The sequence below is a fragment of the Canis lupus genome, chromosome 3, assembly GCF_003254725.2.
Source record: "Canis lupus dingo isolate Sandy chromosome 3, ASM325472v2, whole genome shotgun sequence".
In the NCBI taxonomy this organism is placed as follows: Eukaryota; Metazoa; Chordata; class Mammalia; order Carnivora; family Canidae; genus Canis; species Canis lupus.
Genome location: NC_064245.1, coordinates 73,239,557 through 73,260,211, shown reverse-complemented (window position 1 = coordinate 73,260,211; position 20,655 = coordinate 73,239,557). Strand labels below are relative to the sequence as shown.

Sequence of the window (20,655 nt, the reverse complement as noted above, 5' to 3'; positions counted from 1 at the left end):
ATAAATAAATAAAATTAAAAAAATAAAATAAAATCTACACTTCTCTACCCTGAAAGTAATTAACGTAAAAGCTTAAACATAGGCCCTGAATAATTTTAGAAGGCAAGTTCTACACAAGAAAAGATAAACTGCTGAGGGTGTATCATAGCATTTCCTGTCTATAGCTTAAAATACTACCTTGATCATTCCATCAGTTTCCATAGAGTCTTGGTCTTTCTCATCAGATTGAGAGTCATCTTCAATTAACTCTTCATTGTATTCAGAATCCAGTGCCGGGCCTGTGCTGTGTCTGGGTGTCTTTACTGCTTGAAGTGAATATGGAGTAAGGTGGACTTCCTTATTGTAGGTTCTTGTGAAGGCTGCTTTCACCTATAGAAAAGGAACAGAAAGAGTCTGTTAAAAATGTAAGTGCCAAACAATACATTTAAAGGTTTCATGAGTTCCTGCAGGGTCCGTGAAATATTTAGCAAAATATTTATGCATGTACATGTAAGTGTATTTACATACATTTTTCTATGGAGAAGTCTATATTTTTCATGACATTCTTAATAAAGCCCATGACTCAAAAACAAGAACTAGTATTTGGGAACATTAGGAAAAAAAAAAAAAAAAAGAACTTTAACTCATCATTTTTGCCTGCTTAATCGCATTCCACAGTTTTACAAAGTGAGAAGCCTATGAATCAATAAATCAAAAAAGACTTACAGTAAGGTACAAATTAAAAGTTGGCCTTAAATTATCACAAAATACATAAATTTCCTTTACCATAATAATAGTGGTTAATTCAAAATACTAAGTAACTTGAAAAGCCTTAATTTGAAACTTCTAAACATAATTGTACAATTTAGTCCTTGAACACTAACAATGGAGGTCTCTCATGAGAATTTACCCATAACCATAAAGTCAGGTCAAAATTCTAGAGAAGGCAAGCCATAGAGAATATATCTAGAAATATAGAAAAAAGAAACAGGCAGAGTATGAAGTACTGGATATTACAAATTCATGTTATGTCACTTTATACAATGAAAGTAAGGAATACATTATTACATAATAGAATGTCCAACTATAATAAATACTAAATTCATAGATTAGGCAAACTAAGAAAAAGTATCCAAATCCTCAGCCAATACAAACAACTTTGTTTTCATATTACCACCATCTGATTTATTTTCCCAGGCTCATCCGCCCACTTTTATAAGGAATACATTTATATTTGCTTCTCAGATTTTATGTCTTGCCTTTTCACTCAATGTTAAGCAATGATAGAACTATAAATCGTTAAGGTCAAATGCAGAAGTCCATTCTTAATACTGCACTCAAATATGGAAAGCATAGACCATAAGAAGCAAAAAGGCATTTAAGAGGGAAAATTTTAATCTTTTTAAAGCACCTACAACATCTCTGAAATATTCCTACTATAAACCTGGTAATTACAAGTGATGGAGAACCAGTGGGTTAGTTACGTAATTTACCTTGGGATCCAGCTTGGAGAAGGGACTAGGTTTCCCTCCCCAGCTGCTAATTTCCATGATATTCTCAAAGTCTTCTTTCATCAAGTAGTAGGCATCCATAAGAGCAATAACATCCTGTACTCCTTCTACCCCTTGTGAGGTCAAGGGCTGTACAAGTGCATCCCTTATATGTGACAGATAATCCATGTTTACAGTCCTTTTGCTGGAATAAGTTCTTAAACCAAAACAAAAGAGGCATAACTGTAGTCAGTGGCAAACTACCACCAAGCTCAAGACATAAATGCTCAAGTTCAATCCACCTTTAATAATGCCCAATGTAAAAAAAAAAAAAAAAAAAAAAAAAAATAATGCCCAGTGTAATGTCTACTATTTAAATCAGCTGGTAGAAAAAAAATAAAAATAAAAATAAATCAGCTGGTAGAGAAAGCCTAGCACTCACTACAACATCAGGATAATGGATACAGACCAGTGTGCTCAAAGGGAATGGATTTCCTACTTATCTGCATCAGTGAATGAAAAACACAAATGTAGGTTCTACTTCCAACCTACTCTCAAGGCCTGGGCAACAATAAGACTTCTATGTGCTCATACTCATTATAACCAAATATTACTCATTCCCAGTTCCAAATATTACAAGCATCGGGAAAAGGCAGTGAGATTTCCTACCTCAAGTACCAGTGCTACTTCCTACATGAGGGCTTGTAACACCATTTGATCTCTGATTATAACACGCAAAATTATATATGAATGTTTCCCTCATATTTCCTAATATGAGGTTACTCCGAAATCTTTAGTTCTAGAGCAAGGCTTTCCCCAAACTTAGAAAACTGCCGAAAATGTCCCTGCAGAATCACAAGGTGGTCCACACTTGTGAGAGGAAGGCTTCAGGAAAAAGTCTCGCATCTGCTGAGAACAATGCTATCATGAAATGACTTTCTCACTCACTCTTAAATATGGTCACTCAAAACTAGAACAAAATGCCACCAATCTAAACCTTTCCAATCCAGCTGCTTCCATCATCAAATGAGGAAACAAGAAACCTCAAAAGTTGCTGGGCTTCAGAGCCCATAAACATTTTTAAATTATTAATGGGCCCTGCTATTGCCTTTAGGTAATTGAATATGAAGAGTTCTCTTGATCAGAAATCTAGAACCCTGCTCCTGTCAAAGAATCCAAAAACTCGTATTTTAAATTCACCCGTTTCCTCTAGATTCAGTAGTCTTCCATAACCAAGCACTATTAGTGCTTAAAGACAAGCCCTAAGCCACAGTGCCTACAAAAATCATGAAACCTTTCTCAAAAGTATTCTCTCATATTTTGTTAATTACTGTTACCTTCTACTTAGAATCACAGAAAATACCTCTAGAAAAGTCTAAAGGTATCATCTAGTGTTCCTAAATCAAGGGTTCTTAACCTCAGAAATCTGTAATTCCTCTAGCATTATTTGTACTTTACTGCCTTTGGGATTAATAAAAATCAAAGAGCTTTCAGATTCTCAATGGCATCTATCACCCTAACTAGAACTAATACTAAAAGTACTATTTTGTACTTCCATTTTTAAAAATAAACTGAGATCTATAAAAGTTCAAGGACTTAGGGTTAAAAATTAAATAGGAAGGTCCTAATTTATTCTAAAAATTCTGAATTCATTATAGATGTCCTTTGATGATGATAATGTCCTGTATATGATTCATTAAGGAACATTCATGGAGCAATTTAATGTGCTGGATGAGTAGGCCTCAGTTCCTATCACCAGATATGTTCGGTCTAACAGGAAAAGGGGACAGACATACAAAAGCACAGCCACAAAACAAGATGGAAGTCCAATGCCAATGATCTATGAAAACGGTGGGGGCATCAAAGATGAATACCTACCACCAGGGCACAGGGATGCATCACCTTTTTTAAAAGCAGAGGGCAGGGAGTAGAAAAGAGCTTAGAGCCAGGCCTTGCACTTTGACCACGAGCAGTGGGGAAAGCAACCCCTTCCAGTTTATAGAGGCCATAGACATCCCTTGGCTCATGGTCTCTTTTCCCATCTTCAAAGCCAACAATGTAACATCTTAGAATCTCTTTCCCTCTCTGACTAGATACTGCTGTCTCTCTTTTATTTCTTTTTGGTAAAGATCCTTGTAATTACACTGTGCCTGCCCAGATAATCCAGGAGATTCTTTGCATCCTAAGACAGCAATAAATGTGTGTTATTTTAAACCATTAAGGGTTTTTTTTTTAAAGATTTTATTTATTTGACAGAGAGAGAGAGAGAAGAGAGCGTGGCAGACAGAAGAGAAGCAGGCTCCCTGCTGAGCAGGCAGCCCAATGTGGGGCTCCATCCCAGGAGCCCGGGATCATGACCTAAGCTGAAGGCAGACTCTTAACTGCCTGAGCCACACAGGTACCCCTAAACCATTAAATTCTTAGCAATTTGTTACAGCAACAATAGGAAACTAATACAAGAGTGGCAAAAAAAAGCGCCATGCTATAGGCTAGGAAGAGGGAACATAGTCAGAATTTTATAGGAACAGTAGAAAGGAAGCATTTCAGTTCAGCTTCAAACAGAAGTTAAGAGTGGACCAATGTTAATGAATATTCCCTCCAGAGATCAGAAAAAAAAAGAAGACTACTCAAGTAGTTCTTTGTGGTTAAAAATAAATTCCTAAAGTTCACTGAATATTTGGGTGTGTGCACATTTTCTAAGTTTTTCAACTTTAACAAAATTGTACCAAATAACAAGAATTTTTGGACTTCATTAAACTTCTCCAAACTTCTTGGTTTTTCAACTTTAACAAAATTGTACCAAATAACAAGAATTTTTGGACTCCATTAAACTTCTCCATTAAACACTGATTTTTCAATCATCTGCACATCTGCCTCCTGTTGTTATATGCTAAACTGTGTCCCCGATCATAAATGACTAGTTCAGTTTATTACTAGGATAGGTAAAAACTAGTTCATTTATTTAAATAGTCTCTCTTTCTTCCTATTAAATTATTTGGAAGCTGAGACATTATGTATCCCTACAAGTAATAGGTGTAGTCACAATAATAAATAGTAGCACTACCTCAGATTTACATAGCTTCAATATTTATCTTAAAATTATGGCACATCTACCAACTGTGCTCATCTTCAAAGTATCCTTTTAAATGATAAAACAAGTATTATACCTATTATAGATAATAAAACTCAGGCCCACAATATATAAGGAACTTATCCAGGGTCATTTATCTAGTTAGCAATAAAATCACAACTAAAACACAAATCTTTTAATTTACACTATCCTCACTGGATAAAAGCTAAATATGCTATACTGATAAAATGCCAGACATGAACTAATACCACTTACCTGAGACTCATGTGCAGTGCTAGATCCTGTACAATACGATCGTGTTTGCCGGTAGATGAGTGCTTCCCTAACCAGCTTGGGAAAGTAGGAAACTGGGTCATGTACCCCCTCATTAGCTCTCCAGGAAGAACACTGGCATAAATGGCCTTAAAAAAAAAAAAAAAAAAAAAAATCAATTGCAGTCCACAATCTGAATTCAGTACCAAGCTGCTTCCTACACAGCTGTTGGCTTCTGAGTCGTTTCTGGCAAACGAAGCCACACTGTCCTAGGCACCTAATTCCAGGGCATCACACCCCTTCCCTCTGTCTCTCATCTGTTGGTAGGGGAAGCTACTCCCAGAGAAAACAACAGATAAGTCCAAAACACGTTATGGCCCTGAGAGAGATCTTGCTAACTAGGTCTCCGCACCAACTGACCCCAAGAAACTTGATGCACAAAGGATTTTAAGAGGAACATGACTGTCTTTAACATAAACTATTAACAGCACAGGTAGATCAAAGCATAGAAAACTGAATAGAGTATTAAGTAAACCGACACTAGAGAAAAGATTTTTATTTATTTTTTAAAGATTTATTTATTCATGAGGAGGGGGCAGAGAAATAGGCAGAAGGAGAAGCAGGCTCCCTATAGGGAGCCCAATGCAGGACTCGATCCCAGGACCCTGGTATCACAACCTGAGAGCCAAAGGCAGACGCTCAACCTCTGAGCCACCCAGGTGCCCCAAGAAAAGATTTTTAAAAAGGTATTCTTGAATATCTTCTTTATCCAGGGCTTATACTTTCTTGAAGTTGGAATTACACATAAATTTTGTATCCTGCTTTATTCTAATAATATTCTCTCATAAGCATTTTTTCATATTAGACAATCTTTTTTTTTTTATATTAGACAATCTTTATAAATAATTTTAAGGACTGCGTAATAGTCCATCAAGAGTATTTATCATAATCATTCTCCTATTGCTAGACATGGAGATTTTCTCCAATGTCTTAGAGTATCAAAACTAATATAGTATTTTTGTACAGCAATCTTTTCCTATGTTTAAAGTTATTTCTTTAGGATAAATTCTTAAAGGTACAATTTTTAGTTTAAAAAGTGAACACTTGGGGATCCCCAGGTGGCTCAGCAGTTTAGCGTCTGCCTTCTGCCCAGGGCGTGATCCTGGAGTCCCAGGATCGAGTCCCACATCAGGCTCCCTGCATGGAGCCTGCTTCTCCCTCTGCCTGTGTCTCTGCCTCTCTCTCTCTCTCTCTCTCTCTCTGTCTCTCATGAATAAATAAATAAAATCTTTAAAAAATAATAAAAAATAAAAAAATAAAAAATGAACTCTTGTAAAACATAATAGAAAGGATTCTTTACATCCAGAATGCATCTTTATTTTTTGTTTTCCAACAATGTATAAGTAGAATTAAGAGAGGAGGAGGCCTCCCAAAAGTCCCTTGCTTATTATTACTCACATATCAGCTGCTGACCTGCCCTGGTTGCATTACTTCAACTAGGAGAGCCAAAAAATGACAAAAAAGAAATGGACTCTTAAGGTAAAGCAGAGCAAATAAAACTTTTGACTGACATCTTACTTACGTCAAGAATCTAATGTTCCTATTTCCCTATGTCAATTTACATAAAACATTTTGAAACCCTGAAAAATAAGGCTTTTTAAAAAATTTTTATTAAGAAATCACAATTGTGACCACAGAGTGATTTAATTTAGAACAAGACTTTATTTTTGCCCTAAGAGCCATATGTTTATCTGGTATTTCAAATAACTCTACGAACTAAAAAGCTATTTTGTTCTCTTTAACTAAAGCAGAGTCTGCATTTTAAGGAGAGCCCTGTGCTTACCTGTGTAGGCAGAAGACTCCAGTTTTGCTTACTCCGGATCTGACGGTCCACTAGGTCACCATCACATATGCTATCTGCTGCTCTGCTTAAAAGCATCAAGTGCTTTTTCATGTCGCCCCTGCATAAATAAACCAGTCTGGATTACACCACTGTCCGTATCTCATACCCCTCTTTCCCAGGTATATGGCCTTCGCTGTGCCAGGAGGGTATGAATTCTATCCCTCACTAACTCTGAACACTCACCCTGCAGCTACAGGTTTCACATGTAAGTAGTTCTCCTGGACGAAGAGGGGTGCTATTGAATAATCATGAAAAAAGAGATCTGACTTATCCACAAGTGACATGTGAGCGGTCTCCTCTCCAGCTGCAAACACTTTCCGGGCAACATCAAACGGGCCCTAAAAAAAGGGAAGGACACACCTAATAGAATGGCCAATGTCCAAAATACTGACAACATCAAATGCTGGCAAAGATGTGGAGCAATACGAACTCTCATTTATTGCTAGCAGGATTGCAAAATGGTATAGTCATTTAGAAGACAGATTGGCAGTATTTTTTACAAAACTATACTCTTACCATTCCATCCACAATTGTCCTCCTTGGTATTTATCCAAATAAACTGAAAACATACTACACAAAAACCCTGCACATGGATCTTTACAGCAGCTTTATTCGTAACTGACAAAACTTGGAAGCAATCCAAATGTCTTTCAAAAGGTGAATAAACTGGTACATCCAGACACTGGAATATTATACAGCACAGAAAAGAAATGAGCTATAATAAGGCCATAGAAAATATATGGAGAAACCTTAAATGAGTATTACTAATTCAAAGAAGCCAATCTGGGGGCCCCTGGGTGGTAGTTGGTTAAGCATCCAACTCTTGATTTTGGTTCAGATCATGATGTCAGGGTCGTGAGATAAAGCCCTGCATCATAGAGCCTGTTTAAGACTTTCTCTCCTAACCCCCTGCCCCTCCCCCAGTCATACTCGCTCACTCTCTCAAGAAAGAAAAAAAGAAAGAAGCCAACCTAAAAAGTTTATATACTGTATGATTCCAACTACATGACTCATTGTGAAAACTGATGCAACTAGAGACAATAAAAAGATTAGTGATTGGGGTGCCTTGGGTGGCTCAGTCAGTTAGGCGGCTGAGTTGATTTTGGCTCAGCTCATGACCTCAGGGTCATGAGATCAAGCCCTGTGTCGGGCTCCACACTAAACCTAAAGTCTGCTTATCCCTCTCTCTCTGCTTCTCCCCCCTGGCTCATGCTCTCTCTCTAAAATAAATAAATAAAATCTAAAAAGATTAGTGATTGTCAGGGGTTGGAAGAAGTGATGGATAAACAGGAGGCAGTGAAAGTATTCTGTGTGATATACAGTGGTAGATAAAAGCTTGATACATTTGTCAAAACCCATGGAAGCTGTATCAAGAGTGAACTAACCCTGATGTAAACTATGGACTTTGGGTGATAATGATGTAGGTTCAACTATAACAAATGTATCACTCTGGTGGGGGTACTGATAGAAGAAGAGGTTGCAGGAGTCTGGAGGCAGAGAATAAGAAGGGAAGTCTTTGTACTGTGTGCTAAATCTCACTATGAAACTAAAACTGCTCTTAGACCTCTAGTTTCAAGTTTCAGACAGGTTATTAAATGATAAGCCATTTGAAATAGATTATTCTCAAAGTTCCAAAACTTCAAAACATGAAATCTATACATAAGGGACTCTGAAAAGGCCATTTTATAACTACTGAAGCATGAATATAATTTAAAACTTCTATATCTCATAATTTATACATAATATATGCTAACAAACAGTCCTTGAAGAAAAATTAATCTGAACTAGAAAATCTTTTATAGCAGCTGTCTTTCTTATTATAAATATCCACAGGTTCAATAGGCGTTATCAAGGAACTATAATAACTACTTCTATTAAGTTAATATGAACAGAACAAGAAATGCTTTAGCTTGAGAAAGTAAATGGAAATTTATTTTACCAGTCTGATATCCTTTTTGGCTCTATGAGAATCAGCCTTGGCCTGGTCATAGGTTAGTGCCTTACTGCGTGCACACCACATACTCAGATTGTGTAAAACCTAACAGAAATCATAAATAAGACATGGTCAGGTGAAACTCTGAAAAGTCGAAGGCATTAATTCAAAAGAATCAGCAACTGTTAATAATACCTATCCCATTTACCTGTCTGATATCTTGATTGGCACCCAAAATTATTTCATTCATAGCCGGAGGCGGGATCTTCAAACCCTCTTTAAATGCAATAGACATCATAGCACCCTGAAATTAACAAAGGGGAATCGTAAATTTTTTTAATTCACATAATCAGGTATTTTTTAAAAATTTATCAGATACTTTTAAAAACTGACCAAAAAGTAAAAAGGATAGTGTGATGGAGAAAAAAATTCCAATCATCATACCTTAATCTGTTCAACTCGAGGTCTTTGAAAACGAAGATCAAAACAATAATGAACCAAAGAACGAATCTTAGGATGATTTCTATCATTGCACATGCAAATAATGGGAATTTTTGTATGTTTTATCAGGCCAATTAATTCCTGAAAGGCAAATTTGCAACACAAAAATAATTAAAAAAAACAATAATACTACACAGTATTTTAGGTTTTGAAAATTTCAGCAAAATGCTTTAATTGTAAATATCACAGTATAATTAGTTCTTTAAATATTAAAAAAAAAAAAACCTACAACTAAAAAATCAACAGTAAAACTGCAAAACTACAGTGCTTTCCTTACCTGAATTCCTCCCCTGTCCTCATTGCCTGCCATGCCATCTACTTCATCCATGATAAGAGCATGTTTTGAGCCTACTGAATGGGCTGCTCCATCTGACCCATGTTGAGAAGCTATGGGATGCAACAAAAAAGAGCAATTGCTCAAATACTGCTGCTTTATTAAAAAAACACATAAACATTTTAAACTGACAATACATAGGTCCATAGTACAAAATGCAAAAGGTACAAGCATATGCAGATGAAAATAAATTCTCTCTCCCACCTTTGCCCTCTCAGGTATCCCTATACATATTAAAAACATATGTGTGTAAAAATACACATCTTGGTTTTATCATTCAATATATTTTGGTGATTTGTTCCTTATCTGTAAATATAGAACACCTCATTTTTTAAGGCTGTTTAACAATATCCCATTTTACACATGTATCATAATTAACCATTATCTATTAAAATACGAAGATGCTTCCAATCATCTGCTATTATAAATCATACTACGTGAATATCCTTATATATGTAATTTTGGATATATAGAAGTATATCAATTGCTAAATTCCAAGGCTAGAATTTCTGGGCTAAAGGGTATGTATAATGTCACTTTTGAGAAATACGGCCAGACTACTCTCCAGAGTAGTATCAATTAACACTCCCACCAACCAGAGTGACGTTTCCTGAGCAAATCCTTTTAATAATGATTTGCTACACCACTGAAAATACCAAGAATTCAGGTGATCATGCAATAACGACTTTAGGTTCTAAACCTGCACTAGTGAGTCTGTAGTTTGAGCATCTTATTTTTCCAATCAACTCTGGCCATACTAGACCACCAGCTATAGCCAGAAACATAGTGGCACCTTCATAGTTTCTTCTCCTCTGCTACTATCTTTGCCTATATGAACTCTTTTACCACAAATGATCCTCTTCCATCCTTCAAGATCTGTCAAACAAATGTCACCCATTATCCTGGCTTTCCCTAGTGCTTCAAATTGAATCACTTCATCTACAGGCCTTTATTACCTCACTCATCACCCTGAATTCACTATGAATCCTCTAAAATAATGTGCAAAAATGCATAAACATATCCATATATGTACTTTAACACATTCTCAGAAACCTCTAAGACCTGAAAAAAAGGTGGGAGGACTATTGTCCTGTAAGAGTTCCATCATTAGCCCCAGGATTTAGCAGGGTGCTTGGCACATAGTAATGTTCAATTCTGGTTTCTAAATGTTGAAGTGAACTTGAAAAACAAAGAAAAACAGTTCAAATACCCACATACTTGAATAAAAGCCTGTGATGCTGGTATTATTCAGTGATTCAGCAACAACCTCCTTCAAACTATTCTTACTCCGAGTATCACTCGCATTCAGTTCCACGTAGCTATATCCCAATTCCTAAACAAAATATTGGAAACCATTACTATCACAATGCAAATTAACTCTCCCAAAAAACAAGGCAATTAATGAAGAAAGAGGGCATAAAAAAGACAAAGATGATATGATAATATGCTTCATAATATAAAGAGATTTTTTAAATATATACATATATACCACACATACACAAACATAAGATCGGTCTTAAAACCATAGCTGATAAATCACTCCTCTAGAAGCGGTTTTACTAATAAGTTTGCTTCTTAAAGTCCTATAAAGAATTAAATACACCCATCCCAAGATTTTAATATCAGATATAGAATTAATTATAAGATACCAAAAATAATTCTTGACTCTTCAAGATAAAGATAAACCATTCATTATCAAACCATCCCAATACACAATCTTCTTACCAAGCTATGAAAAATCAAGTTATTCTGGCTCATTTCCCAAATTTGATTAAATTGATCATAAGCATTATAAAATGCCTTAAAGCAATTCCCCTCCAAAATAATGATAATAATAAAGGGAGAAAAGAGTCATGTTCACAATTTGTAGAGACCAGGAAAAAAAATTTTTTTTGTTTTTTTTAATATTTATAATAGAATAGAAAATATATAGCCGTTATACCAGCTAAACATTTATGCTCAAAATATAAAACAGGGACAAAACAAAACCACCAGCTTATAAGACAAGGGTTGGGAAATCCAGTAATAAATTTAAAACAAGCTTAAAAATCCCTCATTTTATCATTCTGATACCACTTTATTATTTCACATTCTGATACATGAACTCTGGTTTGCTCTAAGGACTCCTCCTCTCTCTGTCTCAGTAAGGAAGCCGTAGAGACCAGAGCAAAGGCAGGCTCAGACTACCCGAGTTCATACTCTGCCACCAGCTTCCTCTGTTAAGCCCATTTCATTTGTCACATGAGGATGGTAAGAATACGTATATTCAGTACAAAGGATTTTTACAAGAATATATAAGATATTTATATCCATAAGAGTCTATAAAGACACATTTATATTACCTAAAAGATAATGCAGCCAAGGGCTTATTAGCACATTGCCTGACACATACATAAATATGACCTATTATTTTAATTATCAATATTAAAAAAGGATGAAAATGACAAATATCCCCATAACCAAAGTAAATTCTAACAGTTTGACTTTAGAAAGTATACTACACAGAAGGTTAAAATACATATACCACAGACCTACTAACACACACGTGTCTATCTCCTACACATGCCCATTCCTGGGTTAGCTTTCCAACTGCACTATAACAGAACACTCACCTGACAAACCAAAGAAGCTGTGGTGGTCTTGCCAACACCTGGAGGGCCTGAGAGCAGCGCTGCTTTAAAACTAGAGCCATCATCTTTGCCAGCAAACTTACCAAACTTTGCTGCTAAGAAAAAAGAAGTTCCAGAGTGTTAGCCTACGTTATCTAAGAGAAATGCAGGAATGGCAGGAATCACTGTGCATACACTGAAAATCAAGCACAGTCCTCCAGTTTACTTCTAAATTTGTAGAATATTTTCTACAAACCATAAACGAGTTTCCAGATCATTTAGTGAAATTCTACTGCCCACCTCACTTATACCCATAATAACACACTACAACTAACTCTGAAATTCTGATTTAAAACCATAATTTTATGAGTTTCCTATTCTATAAAAGCACAGGTCAGGAAGCAGAGTATCTGGGCTCCAATCCTAACTCCAGCTATCCTAATTCCACCGCTCACCAACTGGGAGAAGTGATTTAACCTCCTGGGCCTATTTCCTCCTTTGTAAACTGAGGGTAACGATGGCAATGTGCCTGGCAGAGATATTGTAAAGATAAACATTCTGATCGCAGAGCCAGATGCCTCAATAAATGTCAGCAAGCATCATCAGCTACATGATCACAAAAACAATGAATTGAAGATGGTGTGTCTGCAACTATCCTGTAGAGCCCAACTCTAGAGCATTCTTCTCCCCTTATCCCATGCGTGTCTGACACATCAGGGGTGCTCAATACATACACGATGACAACATTGGCCAATGTCTAGTGACCAGCTGGACATGGACAACCCAGTCATCACCACAGGAATTCAATGTGATGCTCACTAAATTTTGCCTTATTTCTCACACAATATCCTCTAAGGCTGCTGGTGAAGCTCAAGAAAACACTATTAACATCACAGATGAAACCTCACAGAAACTGAAACCTCAGTTTCAATAATACCCTGGACATTAAATACAGATTTGTACTGTTCATTTTGCACGACAAATACACGGTAAAGAAGCACAGAAACCAGAGCTCAGACCTGCTAAAAGCAAACACTGCCAGGATTTTTAGGCAGCCTACTCTGTAAGCATGCTTTGGCTTTTAATTTGCACACTCTGCCAGCCCCCAAGTCTCCTTGGCACTCTCAGTGGCTCACTCACACATCTTCGAACCTTGGTACCTGTATTCTCTCCCACACAATGCTCCTCCCTCCCTTCACCTAGCTAACCCCTAGGAAACTTAGTTTCCAAGTCTTTGCTTAGCTCTCCCTTCCTCCACACACTCCACGCCCTTAGCACCTTATGCTGACCCCTATACCAGTACTTGGCACAACATATCTTAATTGCTGGTTCATCTATGTCTGTGGCTAACTGAGCTCCTTGAGGGAGACGGTTTTGTTCACAACAGCACCTCTGAGGCCTAGTACAGCACTTGGACTCAGAGCAGGTTTTCAACAAGTGTTTGCTGAGAGATGAACGAGACAACTATTTTACTTTCTTACGTATGCGGAACTGAGCAATTACACAGTGACAGACACACACAAAATGAACGAAGCTGTAAAATCACCGCGTTTCTTGTCTTCAGAGGGACCCCTGTGCCAATTTTGGAGCCAGCGTAGGAGCTTGTTGGCACAGCTCTGGTCACCTTGCTGTCCAATTATGGTCTTGAGAGAAGTTGGCTTATATTTATCCACCCAGAGCAAATTTTCCACTTTGTTTTCACTGCTGTCACCGGCCAAATTCCTAGCCCGGCTGTCGTCATTTGTCTCCTCAGCCACCTGCTCCTCAAAGTTCAGGCATCTCCAAAGCACACTTGTTTCCTTTTTTACGGACTTTATAGAGCTGTCCTTCTTGGGAGTAAGTCTACTTCTTTTAGATTCTGATTCCTTCTTAGTTGGGCTAATTTTTCTTTTTCCTTGGTCTTTTTTTTGAGGTGTTCTTTCCAATTTGGACTTTTCTTTCTTCATCTTTAAAATTGGAAAAGTGAGGAAAATAGAAAGCTGATAAGATACACAAAATGTCTATCCTGCTAACTGTACTCTCTAGGGCAACTCAGGATATCCAAATGAGCCACCCAACGTGGGTCTCACTTTTACAATGAACCCTGCTGCTGTGGAATCACCACTTTCCCAACTTTATAAAAATTATCAATAAACACACCAAAAAGCACCCAAATGCAATTTTTTAGGTGAGAACATATCAGTTTACAAATGATAAGTATTCCATAATCAGCCTGAAATCCAAGGTAAATTTTTTTCTAGCTTTCTGATTTATTAAAAGTTAACACCTCCACAAAAACTTGTACCCAAGTATTCACAGCAGCATTATATTTAATTATGATTATAAATTAATTACAAAACTACATTATTATTACAACCAAAATATAGAAACAACCCAAAATGGCCACCAACTGATGAATGAATAAACAAAATGTGGTATGCATACACAATGGAATTTTAATCACCAAAAGAAAGGGAGCAAAGTCCTGACACATGTATTTCAGTGCAGTTGAACCTTGAAAACATACTAAGTCAAAGAAGCCAGATACAAAGGTCACAAATTGCATGTTTCCCTTTAAAATGTCCAGGACAGGCAAATCCATAGAAACAAAAAATACAACAGTGGTTGCCAGGGGCTGGGGATGAGGAATGAGGGCTAACTGGGTATGGGGAATGATGAAAATGTTCTAAAATTAGACACTGGTGATGACTGTACAATTGTGTGAATATACTAAAAATCTCTGACATACATTTTAAAAGGCTGGATTTTATGGGTGAAAGTCTCAAAAAAGAAAAAAAAAAAATATGCCTCTTTGCCAGTGAGTGGATGCTGAAAATTAGTGGATGAAAGTTTGAGGAGAAATAGGTTATTAGCATAGTACTAACATGGTCTCCAAGATATTTATCAGTTACAAATGGGAAAATAGTCACTTTACTAGTGGAGAAACCAGTCAGAAACCAGTTTAATCAAGGTTAACCTCACTAACAGGAAGACATACTGACCCAGGGTCATGAGATCAAGCCCCAAGTCAGGCTCTGCACTGGGCATGGAGCCTGCTTAAGATTCTCTCTTCCTCTCCCTCTGCCTGCCCCCACCTCTCTAAAAAAAAAAAAAAAAAAAAAAAAAAATTAAAAGGCATATTAACATACATAATATAATGCATTGAGGACAAAATACCACTTCTGTGGAATTCCTGCCAAAAATGTGTAACTTCAAATCTAATCATAAGACATCAAAAAACACAAACTATGAGACATTCTACAAAAGAACTAACTAGTACTCATCAAAAGTCTCAGGTCTGGAGGGTGCCTGGGTGGCTTAGTTGGTTAGGCACTGGACTCTTGATTTCTGCTCAGGTCATGATCTCAGTGTCCTGGGATCAGGACCCTACACTGGGCTCTGCCCTCAGCATGGAGTCTCCTGTCCCTCTTCCTTTGTTCCTTCACCCACCTACGCTAGCTCTAAAATAAATAAAATCTTAAAAAAAAAAAAAAGTCTCAGGCCAAGGTGCCTGGCTGGCTTAGTCAGCTAAGCTTCTAAGCTCAGTTCATAATCTCAGGGTCATGAGACTGAGCCCATGACAGGTCCTGTGCTCGGTGGGGAGTCTTCTTCTCTCCCTCTCCCTCTGCTCCTCTCCCTGTTCATGTGCACATGCTCACTCCCTCTCTAAAATAATTATCTCTTGAAGGCCATAAAAAGACAAGGAAAGGCTGAGGAACTGTCATAGATTGAAGGAGATGAAGAACAGACCACAACTAAACGCAGTTTGGGATCCTAGAAAAGAAAAAGGACAATTGGGGAAAAATGTGAAGTTTGAATAACACCGGTACTTTTAATTAATAGTATGGTATCAATGTTAATTTCCCAGCTTTGATAACTTCTGGTTGGTTATGTAAGTAGCTCACATTAGGGGACACTGGGTGAAGGGCCAATCCCAATAATTCCCCAAGACTGTTTAACTGCAATAAGTAGGAAGATCACCTCACTACCTGGGTGACAGAGCTTGGGGACATTAAAGCTGGACCACTGGCACCCTTGTGTCCTGTATGTGGAAAAAGTCCTGAATAGAGTGGAAATGAATGAGGACGACAAAACAGAAAACAGCAACAGAAACTGAAAGAGTCCTGAGTCTGTGGTCTCCAGACCCAGTAGTTCTGACATCAGACGCGGCCAGCCCACAATTGAGTATATGAGACAATTTTTTTTCCTTTTTGCTAAAACTAATACGGGCCTCTATCCTGAGAAAGCCCTAATAAGTTAATAAATTCTAAATGAAAAGGACATAACATGCTGGTATCTATGACATATCCTTCAAAGAACTCTTAAAAGCAATAACCTTTGTATAAATCACTGCAAGATGTGGAAAGTTTAATAAGTAGATATGGTAGGTGCACTATATTGTGCTCTCGCTCTCTTCATACTCCTTTAAGAAAGGTAAGAAAATACACCAAAGAAGACAGTCTAAATCAAAATCCACCCGCTCAGAAGGAAATAAGGTAGGTTCATCTGTGGTGGAAAGGGAAGTTAATCTTTTAGGTAACAGGCCTGTAGCCACTCACGAAACATCTCTATGAAATAAGAAAGTTGTTATATATACCAACTGAAATAAATCAAGTTCATTTTATACAAACCTCAGCTTCAACTGCTATTTCGTACTTAGACTTCTTGCCTGGCATGGTTCGAATCAGATTTAATAGGCCATCTTCATCAATAATATTTGTCCCCAAGGCTGCTGCCTATTGATTAAAAATACAAATCATTAAAACCATACCCTAACCATTACCTTTTGTCAAAAAAAAAAGAATGATAAGGGTCTGTTCATAGGTGAACACCACATCTGTAAATTAGAAAAACTGGAATATAAGTTTTAAAAACCATATTCATGAAAAAGTACCATTAAAAAGAGAAAATAAGAGATCTATCCCCTAAGAGTTATGAGCTGGCAATGGAGGCATCACATTACCACTTCTGTGGGTTGCTTTATCTTTTCTTCTACCCTAGGAGGCACAAAGCCACTCCAGGCCTTCCAGGATGGACTCGTCTGGAAGATTTTGTCTTCCCCCACCATCTTCTCTGTTAAAATAACTCCAATGTGTCCACCTCCGAGTGAAGAATTACGATTGAAAATCAGAAAAGTCCTCATCCTCCCCAAACTCCCTTATAAGCTATGAATAGCAGCCATATGACAGCTCTGGCCAATGAGACTTAAGGGGAATTCTACAAGAGGTATTTCCAGGAAAACTCTTATAAAGCCAATCACAACAAGTGTGACATCATGCCATGCTTCCTTTTTCCTGCCTTAAATGGGGACCTGAATGCCTACAGCTATAGTTACCTTGTAACACAAAGCAAGGTGCACAGAGACCAAAGCTAACACAATCAAGATGTCACAGATGGGGAATGGAAGTAGCCTAGCTACATCACAGAGCTGCTGGGCCATCCGCTGCAACTGCCTATCTCTGGGATTCTTGTCAGGTAAGAAAATAAGCAGCTATTTGCCAAACCACAGTTATCAGATACTCTGTTACTTGGCTAAACATAATTTTCCCCAACACAAAAAGAGCTTTCAATAAACAAAACTTAAGATGGAGTCTCACAGTAGCATATATAGAAGTATTTAGGCCTAGAAGAAAAAGAAAACTGCATTTGCTTCTATCTTTGAAAAATGATCTAAACTAGAATACTACACTGAGAAATTCAACTGAACAGGAACTATGCCTTCAACTGGAAAGCCAAAATCCTGAAGTTGAAGCCAGAGTACTTCTGCAGAAGAAATAATATAGGGATGAAATTACTTTTCTAATTTTTCTCTTCATTTAATTCTGTGTAGAGGGCATTACTACAAATAGTCCCAGTAAGAGCCTGCCAAGGCAAGCAGACTATCTCACTGTGTCAAAAAGATAGCAGGACCCACCTTATCACTCTTGGACTGTCCACTATCACGACCCATGACAAGGTAGTTTGTTTTCTTGCTGACATTTCCTGTTACTTTTCCCCCATAACGCTCAATTAGAGACTTGGCCTCATCTCGTTCGATGGACTCCAGCACTCCTGTGATTACAAATGTAAGGCCTTCCAAGCAATTTTCAGCTCCCTAAAAACCAAAATGTTCAAGCAGAGAGGAAATTACATGGTAACCTTCCAAAGAAATATTTGGCATCAATACTGCAGGAAGTTGATTTTTCTCATTTGACATCATAAATAATCTCAGCATGAAAAATTTGCAGGAAATTCACAGCAAGTAAGTAGAACCTGAAATTAAATCCTGAGAAATTCTCATGTAGGTTGCATTTAAAAAACTTAAAAAACCAGCAATGAAAAATATCTATCCACTACACTTCACTAAAGCTTATGAATCTATTCATACTACTCTCATGTCTTTTTAATATTTAAACCACTAGTTAATTTGCAAAACTTTAAATAAACTAGATAAAATCCACCTATAGAATTTCTTGTTGTTAAAAAAGAAAGATTTGATTCTAAAAAGGCTAAGCAAGTTTGAGCTCTTGCCCTTCTCTCTGTGTGATAGTAAATCGAACAAACTGTAAGTAACTTAAAGGCAAAATCATATTATCTCTTGATTAGAAAGATAACTTAATATACAAAAGATACTAGCCAAAGAGAACTGGATGAAGGAGACACTTAATCTTAATTGGAACTATGTACAGTTATAGATTTTTTCAAATTTTTGCAATGGTTCAATAAAATAACCAAGGAAAATGAAAATTATGTAAAAACCATTCCAAGTTACTTATTACCCTTTGAACAGAGAATTGGGATCAATATAGATTTAAAACAGGCCTGAAATGAAGAAGCTAAGCAAATATCAAAGACTACCCCAATACAAGTTCAATCTTTCACCATCCTGCTAAAGAATCTTTCTTAGTGGGGGGAAAAAAGCTATGAATCTGCTTGGAGAGAAAAAGTTTGATTAACGACTCAAGGTCCCTTCAAGCCCTATGATTCTACGATTGAAATAATCTTGTGAACACTAAGGTATTTAAATTCTTCTCAACAAATTCAAAATGACCCTGGGAAAGTCCAAATGCAAGCCTCTATCCCACACCCTAATCACCTATCCTGAACTATCAACCATTGTGGCTCTGAATACCTATTTTACAACCAATCTCAGCATTATTAGCCTCTCGACCAAACTCTTCTACTCTAGAACATGTGGGACCAGCAACCTACCTAATATCCTCAACCTCTACTCAGTATTTCCTCCACCATCTTGCCTTCATTGAGTCCCCTAAGAACTTCACTTTGCCTAAAGTCCTCTCAAGCAGCAGCACTTGGGTGGCTCAGTCGGTTCAGCATCTGCCTTTTGGCTCAGGTAATGATCTCAGGGTCCTGGGATTGAGCCCCACATTGAGCTCCCTGCTCAGCAAGGAGTCTGCTTCTCCCTCTCCTTCACCTCCTCCCCCAGTTGTGCATGTTCTCTCTCTCAAATAAATAAAATCTTTAAAAAAAAAAAAAAAAGTCCTCTCGGGAGCTTGCTGAGTCTTACAGTCTTTCTTACACCACATGCAAGAGGCAGGGCTGACATCCTCCTCTAGCCTCCTACACAACCCCGCAGCCCTATAAGGTTCATCCTCATCCCTTCTTTATTAGGGGAACTACTAATCTCCATTTGTAATCTGAATCCCCTCCTCTCTACCTTCTCAGAAATCTTCTATTACATTTGATTATCCTTCTCTTTCTGGTATACCTTCTATCTCCCTTTCTGGTGGATCCACACCTATCAGCAAAAAGCTCTGGTTTTATGACTACCATATTCCTCAAAACTGAGCCCCTCCAGGGTTATTGGTTACTTAAGGGAAATTTTTTTCTAATAGTATCAAGCAGTAATTCATACTATAAATAAAAATCCCTAATCACAAAGATGGTGACTAAGGCTTTTCTGTTAATTTTTTTTTTTTTAAGATTTTATTTTTTTAAGTAATCTCTACACTCAATGTGGGGGTTGACCTCACAACGCTGAGACCAAGAGTCACAGTCCACTGACTGAGCCAACCAGGGACCCCTCTCCATTTTTTTTTTTAAATTTTTATTTATTTATGATAGTCACACAGAGAGAGAGAGAGAGGCAGAGACATAGGCAGAGAGAGAAGCAGGCTCTATGCACCGGGAGCCCGACGTGGGATTCGATCTCGGGTCTCCAGGATCGCACCCTGGGCCAAAGGCAGGTGCTAAACCGCTGCGCCACCCAGGGATCCCCTCCATTTTTAATTATAAATTCTCTACTGCTATGAACATAGTGAATACATGCACGGACCCAGGGACCAGAGGCCCTAACAAAACAGCATGCCCTCTTAGCACTCATACCTTTGGTATTTCTTTGGAGCCCAGGGCTTTGGGGCCTTCTCGATTTAAGTAGCTTCGATACGCTTGATAATTTGTGCGTCTCTTCTCAGAATCTTCAGGACTTATAGACTTTGGGGAGGGGGGGGAAATTGAATAAAGTCATGCAAATTCATGTAAAATTCAAAATACGTATCAATAAATACACATTAAGTCACTTCTGTGTTTGGTCCTGAAATTAACATTTTTAGCTAAGCTATACAGTACTCCCCAGTATAGATAA

The 20,655-nt window shown here is 37.5% G+C and overlaps 2 protein-coding genes across 19 annotated transcripts in view; one reads left to right on the top strand and one right to left on the bottom strand.

Annotated features, from left to right (window-relative positions):
- The window catches only part of WDR19 (WD repeat domain 19), a 176,404-nt gene that overhangs the window by 93,493 nt on the left and 62,256 nt on the right, over nucleotides 1-20,655 (top strand). For 2 of the 16 annotated variants that reach the window (XR_007409961.1, XR_007409957.1), the window contains 2 exons: nucleotides 3,726-3,867; nucleotides 6,624-15,205. The exons of 6 other annotated variants lie outside the window; for them this stretch is intronic. The gene's annotated coding sequence lies outside the window, so the exon portion shown is untranslated. Of the gene's footprint in view, nucleotides 1-263; nucleotides 405-3,725; nucleotides 3,868-6,620; nucleotides 15,206-17,072; nucleotides 20,590-20,655 lie in introns of those variants that run through there. 8 more of the 16 variants (XR_003132193.3, XM_025437611.3, XR_003132196.3 and 5 more) reach the window with 5 other exon arrangements.
- RFC1 (replication factor C subunit 1) overlaps nucleotides 1-20,655 on the bottom strand; it is a 74,356-nt gene that overhangs the window by 2,751 nt on the left and 50,950 nt on the right. For 2 of the 3 annotated variants that reach the window (XM_025437618.3, XM_035714503.2), the window contains 15 exons: nucleotides 20,397-20,504; nucleotides 17,986-18,165; nucleotides 16,703-16,807; nucleotides 13,639-14,038; nucleotides 12,096-12,208; nucleotides 10,702-10,816; nucleotides 9,427-9,536; nucleotides 9,093-9,230; nucleotides 8,857-8,952; nucleotides 8,655-8,753; nucleotides 6,899-7,053; nucleotides 6,656-6,773; nucleotides 4,816-4,961; nucleotides 1,473-1,686; nucleotides 178-369 (listed from right to left, as the gene is read on the bottom strand). In XM_025437618.3, coding sequence (XP_025293403.1) covers nucleotides 178-369; nucleotides 1,473-1,686; nucleotides 4,816-4,961; nucleotides 6,656-6,773; nucleotides 6,899-7,053; nucleotides 8,655-8,753; nucleotides 8,857-8,952; nucleotides 9,093-9,230; nucleotides 9,427-9,536; nucleotides 10,702-10,816; nucleotides 12,096-12,208; nucleotides 13,639-14,038; nucleotides 16,703-16,807; nucleotides 17,986-18,165; nucleotides 20,397-20,504 — 2,289 coding nt within the window. The remainder of the gene's footprint in view (nucleotides 1-177; nucleotides 370-1,472; nucleotides 1,687-4,815; nucleotides 4,962-6,655; nucleotides 6,774-6,898; nucleotides 7,054-8,654; nucleotides 8,754-8,856; nucleotides 8,953-9,092; nucleotides 9,231-9,426; nucleotides 9,537-10,701; nucleotides 10,817-12,095; nucleotides 12,209-13,638; nucleotides 14,039-16,702; nucleotides 16,808-17,985; nucleotides 18,166-20,396; nucleotides 20,505-20,655) is intronic. The other variant, XM_035714504.2, reaches the window with a different exon arrangement.